The sequence below is a fragment of the Haemaphysalis longicornis genome, unplaced genomic scaffold (assembly GCF_048455015.1).
Source record: "Haemaphysalis longicornis isolate Haplotype H1 unplaced genomic scaffold, Haemaphysalis longicornis Haplotype H1 scaffold_1, whole genome shotgun sequence".
Taxonomy (NCBI): Eukaryota; Metazoa; Arthropoda; class Arachnida; order Ixodida; family Ixodidae; genus Haemaphysalis; species Haemaphysalis longicornis.
In genome coordinates, this window is record NW_027526203.1 from 39,971,898 (window position 1) to 39,994,486 (window position 22,589).

The following is a 22,589-nucleotide window of genomic DNA, read 5'->3' on the forward strand; positions in this document are numbered from 1 at the left end:
ATCCCAACGCCTTGGCCTCCGAGACGCCGTGCAGGAGCCCAGAGAATAATGCTCCCTCATCCCGCCGGCGGCTTCAATGACGCCCAGGAGCATTGCGCGAGCGATCGCTCCAGTCTGATGGAAACCGCAAGTTTGCAGCGCTTCGAAGCTGTTGCCTAAGCATTGACAATTAGGGGAACAATAATGGGCCCCTGCTACAGGTTGGCGCAGCACAAATGCCGATCGAATAGCCAATACACGCTGAAGAAAGTGAAGAAGGCAACCAACGACGGGTGCAGACGAGCGGCCTTTCGCATCATCGATACAAAAGTCCACTTCACCCGAACATTCGAGGACAACAAGCTGCCAACAGCAATTAGAAGGAACAATAGATACTATCTTCGGCCAAACCATCTCAATTTGTCCCGAAAAGCTCAGAAAACTCACCTGTGCAACATATTTCGTAGACCTCTCCGGAGCGCACGCGAAGAATTGGACGCCATTTTAGTGCAGTGGATACGGATGTGGATGCGGCCAACGTTTATAGATAAACGTTGGATGCGGCTAGAGTGAACTAGAAAATTGGAAGAGTGGCAAAAGCAAGGGCATTTTCATGGAGGGCATTTTCAATGGGAGCAGGGAAGCGGGAGAGAGGAAAGGTGGGGGCGGTGGGGGCGTGGGCATGTTGATTAGGCGAGGAGGGAATTGGCAAAGGGAGAATCAGGGCTGTAAGGAGCACTTATGGGTTTGTGGAATGGTGGGTGGAAAAAAGACACGGTTGGGAGTGGCCTATCTGTGGACAGGGAATGACGCCAGAGAACAAAATAAAGAGTTGGTGGACTGCCTCAGGAAGGACATAACGAAATTTAAAGAATCCGGCGAGGTGATATTAGTAGGCGACTTAAATGCCCACATTGAGGATCTAGATGGATATACGGACTATAGCGGCTCAATAGTTCTAGATATGTGTGAAGAACAGCAACTGGTAATAGTTAACCGGGAGCATAAATGCGACGGGCAGATAACGTGGCAAAGCGGCAATAGACAGTCTTGCATAGACTACGGCCTGGTCTCAGAGCACACGTACGAGCGGTTGAACCAAATGACGATAGATGAAGAAGGAGAAAACAGCCTGGGCAGCGACCACAGGCGTATAATCCTGAAATTTGACAGTGGAGGGGCTAGGCAGGAAACACCGGAGGTTGGGCTCCCGAAATTGAGCGAAAAGCAGATAGCAGACATCGTCAATAGCATCGAAAGAGAATTAGAGGCCCAGCCCACGAAGGTGTGGGAATATGACGAGGTTGTGAGTTGTATACAGAAGGAAATATACAAAGTAAGGAAACAAAACCGCTGGAGGGGTAAAAGGAAACCACGAAGCTGGTGGGACAAGGAAATTAAACTGGCTATTGAAGAGCGACAACGGGCTTCTAGATTGCACAGAAAGGCAAAACAAATGGAAGAGGTGCAGTTAGGTGGAGCCGGTACCGAGAAAAGAAATTTGAGGTGCAAAAACTATACAAGCAAAGATTAAAACTGCGAGTGAGAAATGGGTATCAGGTATACGTAAGAAGGATAAGAGCGCCCCCCAAAAATTCTGGAATCATTTAAAAGCATTGGGAACGACGACTAAAGAGGTGCAGACTCAGATACAGGACGGGGACGGTAACTTTTTCCTGGGGGACAGCGCATTAAAATACCTATTGGAGTCATAGCAAATACTTTCGGCCAAACACGCGAGATATCGGCTACCCGGACACATGTGGCCAATAGAAGAGCGACAGAAAAAAAATTCAATATCGAATTTTTGGATTGGAAAAAGGCAGAACACAGTGTTCCCAAAAGTACGGCAACAGGACCGGATGGTATCCCAATAGAGATTATCAACCATTTGGGACCAGCGGGAAAGACGCACTTGTATAGAGTCATCGAGCGCGCTATAAAATCCGAGAGGATTCCCACGCAATGGCGCGAAAGCAGAATGAGTTTGATTTATAAAGGCAAGGGAGAGAAGGACAAGGCGAGCTCTTATAGACCGATTACAGTCACGTCAGTGCGTAAGCTTTTTTTTTTTTTTTTCGGTCTGTAAGAGCTCGCCTTGTCCTTCTCTCCCTTGCCTTAGATTAGCTATACAAGCCATAAAAGTCGAGTTGTTGAAGTGGGTGGAAAGTAACGGTATTTTAGGGGAACTGCAAAATGGATTTAGGCCGGGTCGACGCTTAGAAGACAATATTTTCGTAATAACCCAGACCATCGAAATTTCGGCAGCACAGGGCAGACCAACATGGCTACTGTTTCTGGACATAAAGGGCGAGCCTATGACAACGTAGATAGGGGATTGCTGTGGCATATACTGGAAGAAAAGGGGATTGGGTCAGAATTTGTGGGGCTGTTAAGGGCAATATATGAGGATAACAAGGCGCATATTACATGGGAAGGACGTACAGGCACAGAGCCCGTGTACATTATTCGAAGAGGTTTAAAACAGGGGTGTCCCCTTTCGCCATTGCTGTTCACACTGTACATGAGAGGAATGGAAAGACGATTGGAGGAGAGTGGATTAGGCTTTGACTTGTCGTACCGAAGCAATGGAGAGTTGGTGGAGCAACGGATTCCGGGATTGATGTACGCGGACGATATAGTGTTGCTGGCAGATAATGCGGAAGACCTTCAAAAACTGGCCGACATTTGTGGGGATGAGGCAACGTACCTAGGCCTACATTTAAACCACAGAAATCTGGAGTCATGGTGTTCAACGAGGAAGCTCATACAGCACCAATAAGAATTCAACAGGAAGTCATACCAAATAAGTACAAATACTTGGGGATCTGGCTTAATAAAGGAAAAGGCTACCTGAATGCCCATGAAGAACACCTCAAACTGAAAGGGAGACGGAATGCAGCAGTAATGAAACATAGCTCCTAGTGAAAATGTTCAACTGGGAATCCAACTGGTCCCAACTGGTCCCAGTTAAACTGGGTTATGGAACAATTCCCAGTTGGGAACAGTTGCAGTAAATCCCAGTTGGGACCAGTTGGGACCAGCTGCAAGTGGAATAGCTGGGAATGGCCGCAACTGGTCCCAACTCTGGGACCAGTTGCGGCCATTCTCACCTACTCCACTTGCAGCTGATCTCCGGCACTCCCCGTTCCACAATCATCTGCAGCGGGACGTTTCTCCCAACTGCACTTGACTGCGCAACCAGGTAGCACCAACAAATGGCACAAGGCAGCAGAGCTTCTATGGTGTCATTTATTAAAACTGCATCAATATAGTTCCTCCTCATTGCTTCCTTGGCTCACAACGATTTTTTCACTCTGCTTCGATGGTGTCCCCGTATCAGCAGGCGAGGGTGAGGTGGAAGAATGGCTTGCACTTGTTCTCAGCATCCGCCCCCTAGGCTCCGGTCTCTGAAAATGTGTAATTTGGCAATTTAGATATGCAGCACGACAACCAGATTTTATGGGTCAGCGTACGTCCGACGTATCGTTAGATTCTAGGATCGGCGTAAGTCCGACGTACCTTTAGACACAGCGTCAAAAAACATACCTAGGACGTGTGGTTTGTGAAAATAAAATCAAAATAAAGTAAAATTTAAGTCAACTTCCTTCATGAGCGGTCGCCGGTGCAATTAAGAACGAAAGCGCGTAGAAAACACGTTTGTTGAGCACAGTATATTTGTAGAACTAAAGTTCAAGCAGCAATTAAATGGCCAGTTCATGATAGTCACGCACACAAAAAAAGACAAAAAAAAAACAGAGACACGTACAGGTCCGCGCAGAAGTAAACGGAGCACGGGAGCGGTGGCCGAACTGCATCGCTGCGCCGCGTATGGGCGCCGACGGAAACCATGGAGCGCCGGTCAAAGAGTGTGTTCGCACCGCCCCCGCCGCCCTATCTGATGTGTTTAATCGCCGCTTTGCTGGCGTGTCATGCTTGGCGAGACGTTCTTCAAAAGGCAGCGCTGGGCTATACAGGGGCGCTGGTTGCATTGCCGCTCGCAGGCATCAGCGGGGACCGAATCCGCTGCTCATGAGCTGGACGAAGCTGCACGCGCCGGAAACGTGCCTTGTTGCGCGCTGTAAAGGGCGGCATAAAACTATAGGCCGCTGCGGTTTGGCATAGCTTGTCATTGCGATATAATTAATTGTAAGCCGGCAACAAAATTTCCATGTACAATATAGAAAGCACAGTCACAGACATTTTCGTTGTTAGGGAAAAAAATCTCGCTTACGAGATTTCTTCTTTAATTTTGGGTTTGTCCCAAGTTATTGCTGCCGGTCAGTCCAGGTCTGCTCTGAAGAAAGGGAAATAAACAAATGTCCATGCGGTGGAAATTCCGTATTACAGAACACCATAAAGTATAAGTACAATCGTTTCCTGCTATTACCCAGGTAGCACAGAATGTCTAGAAAACGTCGTATTTATGGAGGAAACGTCAGAAAGGGATTTCAGACAGGAAAAGATGGCTTCTAGAAGTCAATCATTGCAAGGATAATATCCCTCAGACTATGACGTCTTTAAAACGTATTTCTGACAACTGCTTTTAGCAGTTCTTCCTCTAGCCTTCTTGTAGACGGCCGTAAAGTCCCGCGCTTGGGTGCGCGCTGGTTTGAGAGTAATCGGGTTTGGCGCCAACGGTATGGCCTGACGTGACTCCATGGACTGGGATAACAGTGGCTTTCCTCTCTGCCTCTACCTCCTCCGCAGCGTTCGCATGAGCTTGGGCGCGCGCTGGGTTGAGAGTAATCGTTTTGGCGCCAACGGTCAGTTAGCGGCTGGGCGCCGATCTTCGAGCTTCTTTGTGTAGCCCTCATTTTTGTAAGTATTTGCTATTTGTGCCCTTTTCATAAGTCACATTTTGTTCCGCCCGTTGATACCGCCGCGCTGTGACTCGTAAATGTTTCTGGTGCATTTGTGACAGTGATTCTGAAAAAAAACTTTATTTCCAGCCACAAGCGCCCGTTAAGTTCTCTTGATGTGTGCAGTCTCGCGATGTTGTCAAACACGAGTGTTTTATACGTAATACCGTGGTTAGTTTCAAGCGAGAAGTGTTTGGTTAAGCAGCTGCCCCTGGAATATATTGTTCGCATTGTAACATTTACTAAATGTTTTGGTTTACTTGCGCGACAACCTGTGTTCCATCTTAATTGGCATCCTTGGTCGGAAACGCTGAGCTGCGCTTTTACCGTAATTTTTGGGAAAAGCGGCGTCAAAATTTGGCGGCATCTTTTGTGCACTAACCCAGGAGGGCCGTAGACGAACAAGTGGGTTTGTTTCACTCCTTATGAGAATTCTATCGTCCCATGCCATGACGCAGTGCCTACCTGACAGGGCGTCGTGGGTGAACGTTTAGCCAGCCGCAGCGCCTGAGATATCCGTGTTTTGATGCCGATAAAGCTCTGCAAACCGCCTCCAGCACGGGTGCCTCTGCTCGAAGCGGCGCTGCAATTTTACTGGCGCCTGTTTATTTTTTTTTTTTCGCAGCAATTGATATCCACGCATTGCCGCAATTAAAATCTACGCAGGTTCAAATTGCGGTCTGTTTCGAAACCGACCCGACTGTTGCCATCGCGACATGTCGCCCCAGCCATATATACATGATAGACGTGGTAAGCGTCGCAATATGTTAAACCCTGGTTAGAGATAAGGCTCTTTCGGCAATGTTAAATTAAAGTATTGCAAAAATGTCGCGCGATGGTTAGTTTTGCATATTTTAAGCAAATTTTAAAATATATCAGCTTGAAGCATCAATTCTGGCCAGTTTTCTTTCGCAAGCTGCCGTGGAGCGAAGAGTGCCGGTCTTCCGCGCTGTAAGCTGTTATTAGCCGGCAGATTTCTTGATAATTTTCTGTAGGAGCTGACTAATTATTTGCCGGCTGCTTGCCTCAGCCGCGGCGCATCAATGTTCCGTCAGGTGAAGGGTGCAGACCTTTTACGTTAGGGTAATTATTTGCCTGCAGCTTGGTTTAACTAAAGGTCATATTCTAGGCCCAATTTTAACGCGCTGTGGCGGCGCAAATAACCGAAATAAGCCACCCGGCCGTGCTCTCACGGCAAATAATTATTTTGACACGAAATGCCGGCACTCTTTGCTTGCGAAGGACAACTTCCGTGACAGTACGACCGCGTGGGTTATTTCGGTCGTTTGCGCCTTCACAACGCATTTAAAATGGACCTAGAATAGGACCTTTACTTAAACCAAACTGCCGGCAAATAATTATCCTAGCGCAAAAGGCCTGCACCCTTCACCTGACGGAAGATCTCTGTGCCGTGGCTAAGCAAAGCAGCTGGCAAATAGGCAGCTCGCGACAGAAAACTGCCGGTGAGATCGCAACCGGACAGTGGCCGAATATCGACTCCCTTAATTTTTCCAGGCATGCCAGCGTTGACCTTTTCCTTATTGTCTGAACTGTCCCTTTACAGCTGATAAAAATCTTTCATCATTATCACTCACTGGATCGCTTTTGTCTTTAATTTCAAAACTGGAGGCTAGTTCCCGCACAAGTTTGAGTAAACGCCAGTTTACCTAAATGTGAAAAACTTTAAGGCTGCCTGGTTGCAAGCGAACTTAATGCATTGTGCCTGTTTGCAGCCTTTACGATTGTACGATTCGTGAAGAGTAATGAAGTGTAGGCTGTGCCGTCATCGTGGGGAGAGGAGGAAGGAAGTGGAAGGGTTGGCTTGTGAGCCCGTCTGATGACGATGATGTGGGTTAGGGTGCCTGGTTGAGAACAAATTTTACATTCTAAGGGGTATTTACTTGGATAAAGGTGGTGCAGCCAGGTCGGGTGAGGGAAAGTGTTTGTGTGAATTCTACTGAGAGTAGTTTATTCGTGTTTGAGTAGGTTAGAAGGAAGAGGGGAGGGATTGCCTAAGGGTGCGGTAATGCTGCCTGATTGATGTCTTAAAAGGTGACCAGGGGTGGAGTGTCCAAATCGCCCTCGGTAGCCTTGCAAAAATGGTCGTGGGCCTGCCGGTGGGCATAGTCGCTGCCCACCAGTGAGGAATGAGCTAGAGTCCAAAGAAAACCAATGTTCGAGTGGATGGAGTGATCATGGCTCAGTAGCTGGAGGGCTTTTGGGACCACTTTACCCAACAAGAAGCTACAACAGGCAGCCTGGGAATCCGTGAGTATGATCGGTGACGTAGTTTGGGTGATTGCCAGAGGAACAGTGAGTTCTCGGCGACCCAGGAGGAGGGGGTGTTAAGGGAGGCGCAAGTAATGAACTTATGTTGTGTAGTCACCACTTCCAGGTGCCGAGACTGGGTGGGGTACGAACTTGCATCCGTGTACGCGATGTCATTGTGTTTTCCATATGCCCTTTGGTGGGCTTGGCTACGAGCGATACATTGACCTCAGTGAAGTGTGGGATGCATGTTCTTGAGTAAAGGATAAACTTTAATGCGTTGCCGCCAGTGGTGAGGATTACTGCTCGTTAAAGCCCATTGGTGGAATTTTGTTTCATTGCTGAGGCATAGCCTGCACGGGTAAGAGTTGAACTCCCTACGTCTACAGTGGCACTGAATATGCACCACTGTGTCTTTGTTTAGGTCGCGCTGGGGTAGCCGTTTAGGGTAGCCGTGAGCAGAGTTGTGCTGTCATTTATACTGATATGTTTTGACTGTTTCACTGGAGCGAGACCTAGGCCATAGAACATAAAGTAGCTGTCCCTCTCCGTACATCTGCAACTGGTCTGCATTGCGCGTCTTTGTATTGTTTTACCAATGCAGCTGACAGAAAGCTCATCATGAAGGAGCTTGCTTACGTACGGCAGCAAAATGAGCAAACTTTAAATCTTCTGAACCGATGGTTCGAGAGGCCTCAATTGAACATGGACGACTGGAGCTTTCCCTGAAGTGTGCTGAAGATTTAGGAAGACTGGAGGACAGCCTTCAGGAAAACAAGGACCTCGAACGCAGCCTGGCGCCATTCTAAAGGTGTTTGAAGTTCCCGCCTCACTTGCTGTTTATTTTCATATCAAGCGACTTGCAGGCTTAGGTGGCATATCCGCTGGCCATGCTGTGGGGCTCAGTTGCGGTTCTTATTTGTAGACGAATTGACGGCGAACTTCAGCTACTCGGGCCAGAAAAACAAGGCTTGTGCCGCCTCGTCAGAGGTTAGTCAATAGGTAGTTTGGGCTGTCAAGCCTGCAGTGTTAAATAAAATAGCACCATGCTTGCTGCTTCAGCTTGCCCTGGTTCAACTTTTTATTACCTTATTGCAACTGCTCAGTTTAGTTAAATTTATCTGGTAACGTACAAGAGGCAGTAAAAAAGGGATGTTCTCTGAATTATGCGTGCGTGTACAATTCTTTCTAGGAGGGTGTGAGAGCAAATATGCAAACACGAGGAGCCATGGACGCAGAAATGAAGACAGTCATCATTATCCAGCTCAAGAATGCAAAGGCGCGAACGTAAGACCCACATTGACTAACGCATAACACGGTATTTTAAACGGATTACACATCTAGGCGTCTTTATTGGCTTTTTTTCTGAAGTTCATCCAGACAACCTGAACAGCTGGAGGTACGACCAGTACAGCGCAGCTAAGGAAAGTGCAAGAAATGGGAAAGGCGTCGTCGACAGAAAGGTCACAGAGGATTTTCCCCTAATCAGTGCAGAGAAGAGGACCCCATTATCTGTTGTGGTGGTTGAGGGTATTTTTTTTTCAAGCATGTATGAACCATGCCTATTGATGAAAAGTTTTGGCATTTAAGATAGGTTCACTACTACTGGTGATATTTGCTAGTCGGGCTGCACATGGCTTTTTATTTGTTTAGAAAAATTGTGCATTGTTTTTTTTTTTCAACCATGTATGAACCATGTGTATTGAAGAAAAGCTTTTGCATTTAAGATATGTTCACTCCCGCTGGTGATGCTTTGTTAGTCATACTGCACATGGCTTTTTATTTGTTTAGAAAAATTGTGCATTGTTTTTTTTTTCAACCATGTATGAACCATGTGTATTGAAAAAAAGCTTTTGCATTTAAGATATGTTCACTCCCGCTGGTGATGCTTTGTTAAGTCATACTGCACGTGGGTTTTTATTTGGAAGGAAGTATTTAACACTGCTGGCTCCAGGCGACCACTGGTATTCTGCCTAGTAATTTCGTGGTACATTTTTACAATGTGATCTATCAGATAAACGCAGTTCAATTGTTTCACTTTCCTAAGTTGGTATAATTTTTTGCAGAACAAGCGCTTGCATCTTATTGTTTCAGTTTAAAAACAATTGTACAAAGTTGTGGACCTGGTGGTACGATTTTCTTCTATTTATATTTTTTCGTGAAAGTTTTTTTTTGTGTTGCATACTTGCTTCCAAATAATCATACACAACTGTACAAGTTGTGGACGTGATGGTGAGAGTTTCTTGCGTGTGCCTTTTTTGTAGTGTTTTATTTGTGCTTCATTCGCACCTTCCAATACTCATAAGCAAGTTCACACAGTTATGGACCTGATTTTACAAGTTTCTTGCATTGATTTCTTTTGTTTTTGTTTTCAGAGTTCTGTTTGCCCTCCATTCTTTCTTTGAAAATAAGAAAGTGTAGAGTTCTGGACTTGTTGCTACAAGTTTCTTGCATTGCTCTTTTTTTGTTCAATGTTTTATTTGCACAGCTAGAATTCTTTCTTTCGTATGACCACTGTAATGTTTTTATATAAGATGCTTCTGGCAGCTGGAAAGGACGCTTTCACCGCATTGTGATCTGAATTCTAACGGTATTTTTCTCCTCAGTACATTACCCCCATGACTTGGTCTCAATAAAATGTTTGCTCGAGCCAAATGGCTTTTAATTGCGAATGCATGCAGCAAAGCCGCTGCATTCGCCCCCAGCATCACCTCCGGGGGAGGGGGAATGGGAGGGGGGTTCATAAAGCCGTATTTATAACGTCTAAAAAGCGGCTCTAAATATCCCAAGAAAGGGATTCTTAGCATCTTTCTAAAGCCCTTTTCTAGACCAGAATTATCAGAACGTCTTCTAACCGTCTAAAATGCGGATTGAAAAGTTACATTAACAGACTTATACAGCTCTTGTAAAATCCCACTTCTAAACCGATTTTCGAGGATGTTTTAAAGAGAGTAAATAAATCGTCTAGAAATAGTAATACCCGCTGGACATTAGACGTGATTTAAGACCTTTCGAAAACGTCGCGAATGCGTGATCGGATTGTCTGGGATGTTTGCAAGCCGTTTCTTTCGTCCTGAAAAATCGCGGTAGTAGAAGTCTTTAAGCTCTTTTGTGCTACCTGGGTACAGTGGGCCTCATAGGGCGCATATTTTGTGGTGGCATTAAAACCGACGTTCTTATTTTTAACGAGCACCTTATATTAGTTAAGAAAGTGTTGCAGATTTAAATTAAACTCCGTATTGAATTGAAAGATGGCTTCACCGCAAGACTTGAAAGTCTTGCAGAAAAGCGCCGTCAAGGCCCAAAAATGACCGATGACGAGTATAGTCGTCATAACCGATGGCGACCATACTTTTAATAGGTTAATTTGGTACGAAATCTTACGGCGACTATCCTCGTCAACCGGATGGAAAAGGTTATTGAAACAACAAAATATGCGCCCTATGGGGCCCGCTGTAATAGCAGGCAATGGTTGTTAATTCCCATTCTTTACGGTGTTCTCTAATGCAGAATTTCCACCGCATGGACTTTTTTGTATTTACCTTTCTTCAGTGCAGACCTGGACTGACCGGCAGCAATAACATGGGAGAAACCCAAAATTAAAAAGAAATCTCGTAAGCGAGATTTTTTTCACGAACAATGAAAATGTCTGTGAATGTGCTTTCTATATTGTACATGACAATTTTATTGCCGGCTTACAATTAATTATATCGCAATGACATGCTATGACAAACCGCAGCGGCCTATAGTTTTATGCCGCCCTTTACAGTACGCAACAAGGCACGTTTCCGGGCGCGCGCAGCTTCGTCCAGCTCATGAGCAGCGGATTAGGTCGCCGCTGATGCCTGCGAGCGGCAATGCAACCAACGCCCCTTTATAGCCTAGCGCTGCCTTTTGAAGAACGTCTCGCCGAGCATGACACGCCAGCAGAGCGGCGATTAAACATATCAGATAGGGCGGCGGGGGCGGTGCGAACACACTCTTTGACCGGCGCTCCATGGTTCCCGTCGGCGCCCATACGCGGCGCAGCGATGCAGTTCGGCCACCGCTCCCGTGCTCCGTTTACTTCTGCGCGGACCTGTACCTGCACTGTCAAGAGTCCAGCCGAGGCAAAATCCTTTGTCCCTCAGTCTTATTCAACTTGCGATAGCTGCACCTTGCTGGGGAAAAATCCTTGAGACCTCAAGCACAACTTGCTTGATATATGCATATAATCTATAGTGCTCCCACGAAATATTTAAACGTAGGCTATCAGAGAACAGTAGCGTTACCACGATTACTGCGATCACGTTTTACCTGTACGGCGCCATTTGCCTTTGTACGAAACTGCAGAAACCGCGCGACTAAAATTTGGAATAAATATGTCATTTAACATTTAATTATCCCAACAAAATGTCAAAAATTACAGAATGCAATATTTTTTAGGTTTGTTTAAAATATAAATTGTACACCAGTTTGTTACTTGGATACACGATGATTGAACGCCTCTAAAACGGCTAACTTAACATCGTAGTGGCGTATCAAAATGGGCGCTACCAGAGTCCTTCAATGCTTTTCTGGTCACGAAACTCCGGCCGAAGTTTCATTCAGGGACAAAAGCTGCCGCTAGGATCGCCCGTGTTAACGTGAAGGCTTCGCCGGCGGTCGACGACGCTTGCTGGCCGGCTGTTTCTCCGTCGGCACGCGCCTACATTTATCTGCTCTTGATTTCCACCAGTAAAAATGCGAGCGAAGTTTCTGAGTCAGTTTTTGAGCCAGTCAGTTGTTGTTTTTGAGTCAGTTGTTGTCCCGTAGCTCAGCTGTGAAACTGAGGCAAGACCACGGGTGTTACTGAGGCGCATATGTTGCAGTGTTCATTCGTTCCGGCAAGCACCGCTACGTTCTCGCTTCGAAAAGGCGGACATCTCGCGTTTTCAATTTTTGACTAGCCTTTGCAACCGCCTGCACGATTTGAGTGAACTGGCGCCAGAATTAAATCTGTATTCAGCCCTGGGCGCGACAAGCTGCGCTGAGCAAATAGGTGTGCAAACGTACAGCACGTTGGGTTAGCGCTGTGTTTGCGCTATGTTATAGCGCGCTAATAATGTAAAACAATAATCGAGATTCGGAAATTTAGCGTGGACAGCAGGAAAAAAAAAAGCTCACGAAATGGAAGCAGACTAATGGGCGCGCGGAGGGGCCAGGGTAGGAGTAAATGCTACAGTTTTGAGCTACTTTCTTGGCTCTTCTCATAGGCATAGGGTGTCAACAGATAAAAACTCGCCCGCTCAGTGCCTGTCACGCCCCTCCCACCCAAACGGCAAGTTAAAAAACATTGATTGATTGATTATGATGTTTAACGTGCCGACGCTACACAGGCAATGGGGCGCGCGCCGTAGTGTAGCGCTCCGGATTAATTTTAACCACTCCGGTATCTTTAACTTGCGCCGAAATCTCGAACACACAAGCGTTTTCTCTTTTCCCCTCCATCAGAAAAGCGGCTGGGAACCCGCGTCCTTGGCTTATCTGCACAACGCCTTAGGCCCTGGGCAAGCGCGGCGGGCAAATAAAAAAATATATATCCAGGCAAAGATAGCCATGCTCCGCTTTCCAAATTCAAAATATCTGGTTGGATAACCAAAATCACAGTAGCTGCAGTCCGATCTTTGTGCGGCGACGAAACGCGACGACGTTTAGCAGACGGTTTTTCTCGTTGTGAGCGCGATCGTGGCTTGGGCTTCGTAAGATACGCCGGCAGGTTTTCAAATATCCGGGGCGACGCGGCGCTTGCGCTTCTCGCGCTGCAGAAGCACAGATTGTCCACTTATTTTGAACTCATCGGCTCGAATAATGTCCGCTCCGTCGAAATATTTCCCGAACACACGAACGGTCTTCGACTCGAAGCTGAAAGCGTCCGTCTCCTGTCGTGGAATGGCTCGCTTCCACCTGTCGCGTACGTTGTTCGCGGTCGCTTGGAAGGCAGAACAACGAAGCCTTTTCCGTTGTATTCCGATAGCCAGAGTGGCAACCAGGTACACAGCACGTCAGAGGCATGGTAGTTCACATAGTTTGCCCTTCGTGATGAGTTTAGAAAGCTATATCACACAACAAACACCAGCAAGCTTGCGCTCCAACGCACTGCAAATACGGCCACCGCCGTACAAGCCGCCTTCACCAGACTCGTAGCGCCACCGCGCGGGAGCGTCGGTCCCCATATGAAGCTCTCCCATAGCGTTACGGAGAAGTTTCGTGACCAGAAAAGCATTGAAGGACTCTGGCGCTACTGTGGCTCATAAACATGACGGAAAGAAAAGGTTTTCCTCCATGCTCATAAACGTAGTTCATAAAAATCACACGTTGAAGGCAGTGTTAATGACGGGGTTTTTCTGCCACGGCAATTGTGGCCGCGACATCTGCACTTCTGTCTGCTACCTGTTTCCAGCTGGCGTTCCTCGCGATTATGCTTGTATTTGCTTGTATGCCCGGTAAAAGCGCTCTTGCCTAATTTGTTTTCCCGCACATCAAGAAAAAAAATTTTCTGGCGCGTCGCAGGCGTCGTGAAATCTCCCCCCTATCCGAAACTCTAATTCCCTGCAGCGCGCCTCTCGGCTACCGTGCTCGCGAGACCGTCCTTCGCCGTCGCGACCGTTTTTTTCGCGGCCCTAGGACGGCCGTCTCGATCGCCAGCGCGCCCCTACATCATACGCGTCGACTGGGTGTTGCGGAGTTGTGCTGGAAGAAAAGTGGACAGGAGGAGAAGTTAAGAGGGATGATAATTTACAAAGCCGAGGGAGGAGAAAATAATATGCAATGGCAGGAAACGGTGAGAGAGTTCGGGCCACCCGCCGGTGCGCGAGAACGGCAATTTTGCGACGTCTGATTTTGTTAATTAAGGGTACCTCGGGTTAAAAGCTGCTTTGTAAAAGCTTGCGCAAATTCAGAGGAAACAATGATCTGTAACACTATACATTGATTCTACGATCAGCATGCCTACCACATGAGACCAGCTTAAGCCCAACTGGGACAAGTTGGCCCCTTTCAGATTCCCAGTTGGGACCATGCCTCCCAACTGGGACCACTTGTCCCATTTCAACTTCCCAACTAGGACTAGTCGCCTCCCAACTGGGACCAATTGCCCCCTTTCAGCTTCCCAACTGGGACCAGTCGCCTACCAACTGGGACCAATTGCATCCCAACTGGGACCAGTTAGTTCCCCACTGGGACCAGTTAATTCCCACCTGGGACCAGTTAATTCCCCACTGGGACCAGGTGATCCCAGTTAAGACCAGCTGAAAGATTTTCACTAGGATATATATACAAGTACGAGGTAGTGCGAGGCATCTGGAAAGGGGTAATGGTGCCGGCGCTCACGTTCTCTAATGCCGTATTATGCTTAAAGCCCGATATCCTGTCGGGACTGGAGGTTAACCAAAAGGCAGTCGGCAGATTAGCACTGGGAGCTCACAGTAAGACTACAAATGAGGCGGTACAAGGCGATGGGTTGGGCTTCATTTGAGGCGAGGGAAGCGCAAAGTAAGATACGTTTTGAGGAGCGGCTTAGTCATTTAGATGAGAAGAACTGGGCAGCCAGAGTGCACAGGTACATATCTTAAAAGTGTGGACACCCAATGGCGGAAGAGGACGCGAAAACTGGCGACTAAATATACCTTGACCGCGGCAAATAAACAAGGGGGGGGGGGGGGGGGGGGCAGTTAAAAAGCAAGTGAAGGAAACAGAGACGCTCATGTGGAAAGAGAGGATGGAAAAGTAGGGATCGCTGGGAATCTACAAAGCAAGCAAAAAAGAGATCCGGAAAGAGAACTTTTATGACAACGATAAAGGTAGTGCGTTGCTGAGCTTGAGGCGCGGGCTGGCTGCTTGAGAACTCGAACCTATGCAAATATTCGTCCCAGGATGAGACATGTGTTGTATGTGGCAGGGATAAAGAAACAATCGACCACATAGCTAATAGGATGCCAAAAGATTCAGCCGGATAGAATTGGGGGGAAAGTCCTACTTCCTGAGGAACTGGGCTTCGCAATTGATGGAAGCATTAACTGGTCAGCAGTAGGTATTACTAAGCAGCGGCTAGAGTATTGGTGGAAAAAAAGCAGGGAAGTCGATAAAATAACATCCCAGCCAGGGGTAGCGGCAGGGCAGAATTAAAAAGAAATCCGAGTTGAGGGACTAAATTAAGACAACCGATTTTTGTCGCGTATATGTTCAGCTCATATGAAAGCCAGCGTTTTATATAGCCCGGTAACAACAAGCAATTTTCAAACAAACTGGGGGAAATAATTTTAATTGGCAAAGGCTGCTGCACCCCGGGGATCCTTTCCCACGGGGTGCTCCAGCCTCGCCCGATCGCGGCTGGCTGGAGCGCCCCACGGAAGTGACGTCACCTGTTTTTTGTTATTATTTCTTGGATTTGGTCGTCGTTGTTGATCGCCGAAACTAGTAAGAAGTACCATGCCGGCCGTGCAAAGCGGCCGTGCCGGCACTCATGTTTAGGTCGGCTGTGCTTTTCATTGTTTACGATGAAAAGCACGCGCTTTTTGTACGCGCCGTAAGCGCAGGCTGATAACTCTCCTCCTTGTGATTTGGTGCGTGTTTTGCGTCTAGCGCTTAATTTGTTTATTTAATTGGCGCTATAGCCTCACCTACTCGCTAGTATACATGTAACCCTGCCGTTTGTAAATCGTGCGCCGTAAAACGTTACGCGAAAACAATTTAGTTTGCGAAAATACGAAACAAAATTTCCACTCGTTTCAAAGGCGGTGCCAGGCCAGCAGTGTCAGCTGAGTCGGCTGCGCAATTCTTGCGTTCGCTTGCATGCTCCCGATGAAGCAACCTTTTGCAGTTACCCCAGGATGAGCAGCGTTCCGTGTTTATGCTACTCGTAAACTTTCCTTTGTCGACCGCACGCAAGAAGAAAAAAACTGTAACTGTCGTCAAACAGTTAAACTAAGGTAACTTAACCTGGCAATAAGTACAGCCATAGTCAACACCAATATCATGAAAGAGACCTCAAAAGGGCGAAGTGATGACAAAATGCAACTTTCCTCAATTTTGAAGAACTAGCTCGGCTGGTAACTCACTCGGCTCCATTCCTGCCACAGAAATTCCTGCCATCGTTCAACCGAAGCAATGCAACAAAGGGGGGTGAAGTATAGGCCAGCACTAAAACGTAGCTTTCTGTGTGTTAACTGCACGGTAGAATTAAAATGACAGGAACAAATGAAAATAGAGGCCCCTCTACAATTGCGCAATCATGTTTCTTGTATATGTGTTCATAGCCTTCAAGGGCGCTTGCAAACACCCGCGCTTTTTTTTTTGCTTCCGAACGGGAGGGGAGAGGGCATGAGAACAACCTTAGCCACCCTCGAAAAAAAATTTTGGCTACGCGTTTTTACCATCACCATGCACGCGCATGGAGACGACCGCGAGCTAGCCCGTCGACTGCTCCGGCGCGCGCCTCGTGGCCTCGTCTTACCGTGCCTGTCACCGAGGCGCCCAATGCTCCCCTAGCGGCAGACCCGCGAAATGGGACACCGGCGGGCAAGGGCGCTGCTCCGCGAATTTCACACCTTCTCATTCTAGCCACCTTAGTTAAACCACCCGACCTGGCGATACTAGGGGCATTTTTTTTACCTGAACTGGTGCAGATTAGTGCAGTGTCGTGCAGACCAGTGCAAAGTGCTACTGAGGATATCAATTAGTAAAAAAAATGAACATATGCTACACTGTTTGCCCCAGTGCAGCCAGTTCAGGTAAAAAAAATGCCTCTACTGTCCCACGCCGCGACCACCGCGACAGCTCGCTCAAAAGAAAGCCGACAAATCGGCTTCTTTTACCGGATATTATTTTGTTTAGCCTCTGCAGCTACTTTAAGTGCTATTTATACAGTATGCAGTCATTTAAACACGCCACAAAGCGCCACAACCAACTTTCACCCTGGCTACCTGGCTTGTAATTGAAAACACATGGAGGGCGGCGAGGGTCGTCTGCTTTTGTACTACCCAGAGGCGTCGGCCGCTAGGGGCGCTGCATGTCGCTGCATGTCGCCAGTACCAACGTTACTAGTAACGTTGGCCAGTACCGGCATCAACTCCAGATCCTCCCTGTTCTGTGGGTGTACTCGGCAAAGAATGCTACGCAATAAAACATCAAAGGTATTTCCATGAACGCCTCACGCTTCAGAGATTCGCGGGGACAGTTTACTTTGACACAAGGAGTTTTTTCAGGACGCAGAGCAAGAATGCACGGAACCGTAACCCTAAACAGCTTCGACATAAATGAACGGAGCAGTGAGCGCACGTCCCCTCACCCAATCTTGCTTGTTTCGACCTGGGTAACCAGCACGTACACCATCGAGCCTGGACCACCTCTGTCATGAACACGAACACGGAGCCTACATCAAGAGTTTGGTATCCAATATATACGTACAATTGCTTCCAACCAGCCCTACTCTCCATATAAATCTGCAACGAAAATTGTTTCCGACCTCAAAGGAGCTACGGTGTCATGTCGTGGCGAATGCAAGAGTTTGAGCTCACGAATTTGCACCCGTAATATTTTTACCACGCGTGAATTTGAAAACACTGACTGCTAATGAAATCAGAGTCCATCTGACCCTGAGTAAATTACTAGCATGAGAGAGTTCTGAGGCCATTTGAGTTCCGAGTTCATTTTGAGTTTTGAGTCCATTTTGAGTTTGAGTACATTTTGAGTTTTGAGTACATTTTGAGTTTGAGTAGATTTTGAGTTTTGAGTTCACTTTGAGTTTGAGTAGATTTTGAGTTTTGAGTCCATTTTCAGTTTGAGTACATTTTGAGTTCTGAGTACATTTTGAGTCCGAGTGAGTTCCGAGTTTTGCGCTCAATGCGAGTTTGAGTTTGAGTGAGCGTAGATGTGCAGCTCAGCATCGAGTCTGAGTTTGAGCGAGTGGTGATTCGAAAAAAAAAATTGAGTTTGAGTGAGTCGCGCCAACTTTGCCGAGGTATGCTAGCTCAGGTCTCCTCCCGGCTCTCCGCTTTCTCTCCACATAAACTAAACTGTGTGTGTGCTTTTTTTTCGTTTTTTGTCTTCGTGTTTACCTTGTATATATTGTACATATATGTCCTGTATATTTGTATATATGTATCCTCTCCTTCTCTCTACCCTCCCTTTCCTGTACAACTGTTTTCACCATTCCCCACACACCCACACCAGCAGGCATTCCGGTGTCCCCCCTTAGGTGAGACAGCCAACGCCAGCTGGTGGTCTTTCCTTTCCTTGTTTACAATAAATTCATTCATTCATTCATGCCTTATGTCCACCTGTTTCCAATCCAGTGTTCTGAATACCTTTTGCAAACATGCAGTGAATAACATTGGAAGGAAGGAAGGAAGCAAAGTTTATTTTCCTAAGCACCCTTAGTCCAGGGCGCCGTCTTGGGAAGCCGTGGCCATGGCTTCCTCCGCTCTGGACGTCAGCAGGAGCTGTGTTGCAGCGCTGGGGTCAGCCAGACTTGCCTCCCAGGATTCTAGAGTTGGATTCGGGATTCCGGTCAACTTTGGGTGTGTAATATGTTTGGGTAACCTCCGAAGAACGAGCAAGTAGGGGTGCTGGGTAAATTTCAAAAGCGATGTGCGAGACGTTTAGTGAGTAATGTGTTAGTCTGTATGTCGGAGGAGGATGGACTGCTGCCTTAGAGATTGTCTCCTTGCCTTCGAAGGACGATGGTAGCTGTGGGCCCATTGTAGATATCCTCTCAAAGTTACATAATATGTGAAGGCCGAGTATACTCCACGCATTTCTCTATCACCTGATTGATCCTGTGAATATATCATTGAATGTCCTTTGTGAAGCCCTGCTTGTTCATTAAATTGACTGAAATCTAAGGTGGCATAAACCCTCTTAGCAATTGCCTTGTCTAAGGTGGCATAAACCCTCTTAGCAATTGCCTTGGCAAGTACCTTGTAGACGACTGACAGTAAGCTAATCGGCGTGTAATTTTTCAAGTACTTCCTGTCACCTTTCATATGGATTAGGATGATGATAGCATTCTTCCAAGATTTCGGTCCACTTGCGGTCGTTAGGCATTGCGTATACAGGTTTGCCAGTTTATCTAATACAATTTCCCTGCCATCCTTCAAGAGGTCTGCTGCTATCTGATCCTCACCAGGTGCTTTGCCCCCTTTCATTTCTTTCAAAGCCTTCCTTACTTCTTGAGTCGTTACTGGTGGGATGTCTATCTCCCCTGAACTACTTTCTCCGCGGACGGCGTGGCAACTGTACAAATCTACAATGAAACTCCTCTGCTACTATAGCTATTTTATCCCTACTTGTGACGACAATGCCTTGCGTGTGAAGTGCATACATCAGATTTTTTCCCCCATCCCTAGACGTCTCCACTGCTTTCATGCTGCCTCCGTTCTTTACAGCATGCTCAATCCTGTCCATATACTTCCATATGTCAGCTGTGTAATGCTAAACTTCGAAAGCTTCGCTAGTTTTATTCTGTCAGCTTCTAAGAATGGAACATCACGTGCCAGATCTGCAGCCGTCACTGTGCACGTAGCTTCCACAAAGAATTAAGTTACGTCAAGGAGAGGCCACTTTTTTCGGTGCAACAGGGAACTTGGGAATGCTTGAAATTGGAGAAAAGCCTCCTGGGGGTTCCAAGCCCACCATGTTCACCAGAGTCCTGAAAGCACTCCTCTATGGTGCCTGCTGTATCTGCCCCTACTGCTGCCACCTAGTTGGGCAGCTCTGCATTATCTGGGCCAGACAGCAATTCCTTTGCTCGGGCGAGGCTAAAAATATTAAGTGGACAAGTATGCTGTTCAAAATAGAGCTTATCTGCTTAGTGCCCTTTGCCGTGTCTCCTTTCAGCTTCGGCTGGCAGAGGCACTGCTCGCATGCCCAACCACTGGGCCTTGCGGCAGGAGCGAACCACTCGCCTGCCTGCTGGCAGGAGGAAGGGCACACAAGGAGCACACAGGACGCTGGCCATTCCATCGTTTTATTAGCAATGTCGCCTGCAGTGTGTGCCAACCAGTGTTCAGCTATAAGGAGGAATTACATTCAAGGAAAACACAATCAAAATCTGCCTTGAAAATTCAAGTACTATCATTTCTCGTCCACCGCACCTGGCCTCTGTGGGGGGAGGGGGTGGGGGATTCGCCAAACAGCCTACGTACAATGCAACAATACCAGGGTCACAAAAGGTGTCACGCACCCTCACCCCCAGGCTGCAAGTAATCGGTGGCTACACAGTAACGGGCACACTTTCCTTCGCTGCCGTGCCAGCAGTCCTTGGTTAAGATGACAGACTATACAAAACCAACATGGTGGCAACAGGAGCGTCCAGTCGTGTGGCTCGGACACTCGGTCCCGCATAAAAAAAGGAGACGGCGCCACACATAATACTCGGAGGAAGAAACTGCAGCGCACAGCTATCACATCCCAACTGGCCACCCACAAGCAGTGGGCTTCATGTACAGTCAAATGAATCACTCATACATACACGCGCACAGCAGCACGAAAGGTGCACGAGGGACCAGAGACGATGGGTTGGTGCACATTACCTCGAGCCAAATCTGAAAGCAAGCAACTAACTCAGAACACTTGCCACCCAGCACTGCGACAGGGCTGGATAGGGAGAGAAAAGGCGCCTCACACCGTGCCACAGTTCGGGGCCCCACCCGCTGCTGGGGTGGGCACCCGTTCTGTGGCGGGGCTCCGAAGGGTGCAGTGCCTGCCGCGGTCCACTCAGACGAGCTTCCCACATGCAAGCAGGGAATGTTTGAACAGAGGCCATGCACACAGAACAAGGGCACTGGCACAACAACACTGCACGCCTCCTCCCAAGCTCTCCCGCAGCCTCGGTAGGTTACACGGGGGAAGAAAGCGCACACGGCCAGTGAGAGACAACCACACAGCTCCTCTAGGTGTGCAGTTGGTGCGGAGGCCGAAAAGAGGGGCACAAGGAGGAGCAGAGGGGAGGGAGGGGGGAGGGCAGTAGAAATACGCTAGGCATGCTTCTCCACCAAGTTCCAGCTCATGGAGATGGGCGGCAGGGTGGTGAGCACACGCAAAGAATCTCATTTATTTCTGCTAGCACCGAGGGAAGGAAGAAAGGAGAAAGAGAAAAAAAAGCAAGGGTCGAGGGTGATTAAAAAAAAAAAAAAAAAAAAAAGAAAGAAAGAAAGAAAGAAAACCCGCCATCCCTCCGGTCGCAGACCCGTCATGTGCAGCCCTGTGGGAGGCTCCTCCTGCTTCCCGCCGGGGTAGTGGTTGTAGTCCCGTAGGCTCGTCCGCCGCCTCCTGTGCCCGGCACAAACACTCTGCAAGGGGAGGGGGGGAGGCATCCGTCAACTCTCGGCAACCAATGCTGCACTAGTCAAAACGGCACGGCTAAAGCTGCGCTGCCAATGCAAACTTTCCCACTGCCTGCAGACGCTAAGAAACGTTCAGCAAGGCCACTTGATGGTCATCAAAGCAAGCACTGGTGCAGTGCATTCTGCTCAATACTGAAACTGGCTGAGGATGGGTGTTGCTGCTTTGTGGAGCACAATGAATGGCGATATCAGGCACTCTGGGTTTGGGAACACGCTAGTGGTGACCAGCGCAACTGAGAACCAAGATTAACGCGTGGCATTGCCTCACCATCTTGTCTGGGGAAGATGACAATTTGCAAGGCATTCCCCCTAAAGTTACTGGAGCACAACACACTGCGATGGCTCTTTTGTGGACTGTGAGATGGGGTTGCACTGGTGATGAAGTGGAGAAGTGTCCGCCCTCACCTCTTAACAGCCGCAGGCTTCCTTGTCGGTGGTGGCCTCGTTGGTCAGGCTGGTGGTGGTCCGCGTCTGGGGCTTGTGCTGCACCCCGGACTCAGCAGCATTCAGGTCCAGGCTGGGAAGGGCACAAAGGGCTCGCACTCTTAGGGGGGGCCATGCAATGCTCACAGACCACTCCCAACCACTGCCCTCGGGAGGGCACCTGCCCCTCTTGCGTTTACCAAATATAGTAAGCATCCACATATATTAAATGAATATCCTTCAGTGTCCAAGTCCTGGCCTGGTCATGCACACGTGCACCCTCCCTCGAATATATGACCGGGCCTGAGCTGGACTTCGGCTTGAGACAACGGGCCCGGGCCGGGCCTGGTCTTGAGATGACAAGCCCAGGCCCGGCCCGGGCCAGGCTCACTTACGAATTCCCGAGCACCGGGGCGGGCCCTGGTTGGCCTCTGGCTTCATAAAGCAGGCTCGGGCCGGGCCTGGACCTTAAAATAAGGCCAGAGCAGTGCTCTAGAAAGAGTTGGTTCATGCTTAAAGAAAACGAAAACGTGGCACTAAGCAGATGTGAATGAAGACAAGATACGACAGATACAGCTGCCATATTGCAGCTCTATGTGTCATATCTTGTCCTCTTTGTCCACATTTGTTTAGCGTTACGTTTCCTTTTTCTTTGCAAAAAGTAGACGAAACTGAGCGAAATGTTGGAGTCGTC

The 22,589-nt window shown here is 48.0% G+C and overlaps 2 protein-coding genes and 1 long non-coding RNA gene across 3 annotated transcripts in view; all 3 read right to left on the bottom strand.

The window, feature by feature from the left end:
* LOC144176001 (mitochondrial-processing peptidase subunit alpha-like) overlaps positions 1–578 on the bottom strand; it is a gene marked incomplete in the record, with an annotated part of 62,635 nt that extends 62,057 nt beyond the window's left edge. Inside the window, 1 exon segment of the mRNA XM_077705090.1 lies at positions 427–578. Coding sequence (XP_077561216.1) covers positions 427–482 — 56 coding nt within the window.
* A 2,639-nt stretch (positions 579–3,217) lies between these two features.
* On the bottom strand, positions 3,218–11,494 carry LOC144163761 (uncharacterized). The gene is made up of 2 exons (XR_013320969.1): positions 11,194–11,494; positions 3,218–3,389 (listed from the first exon to the last, which is right to left on the bottom strand). It is a non-coding gene; the product is annotated as an uncharacterized LOC144163761 (long non-coding RNA).
* A 9,759-nt stretch (positions 11,495–21,253) lies between these two features.
* LOC144176008 (ras-related protein Rab-14) overlaps positions 21,254–22,589 on the bottom strand; it is a 44,505-nt gene continuing 43,169 nt past the window's right edge. The window contains exons 7-8 of the mRNA XM_077705104.1: positions 21,878–21,989; positions 21,254–21,418 (exon numbers count right to left, since the gene is read on the bottom strand). Coding sequence (XP_077561230.1) covers positions 21,881–21,989 — 109 coding nt within the window. The 3' untranslated portion in view covers positions 21,254–21,418; positions 21,878–21,880. The remainder of the gene's footprint in view (positions 21,419–21,877; positions 21,990–22,589) is intronic.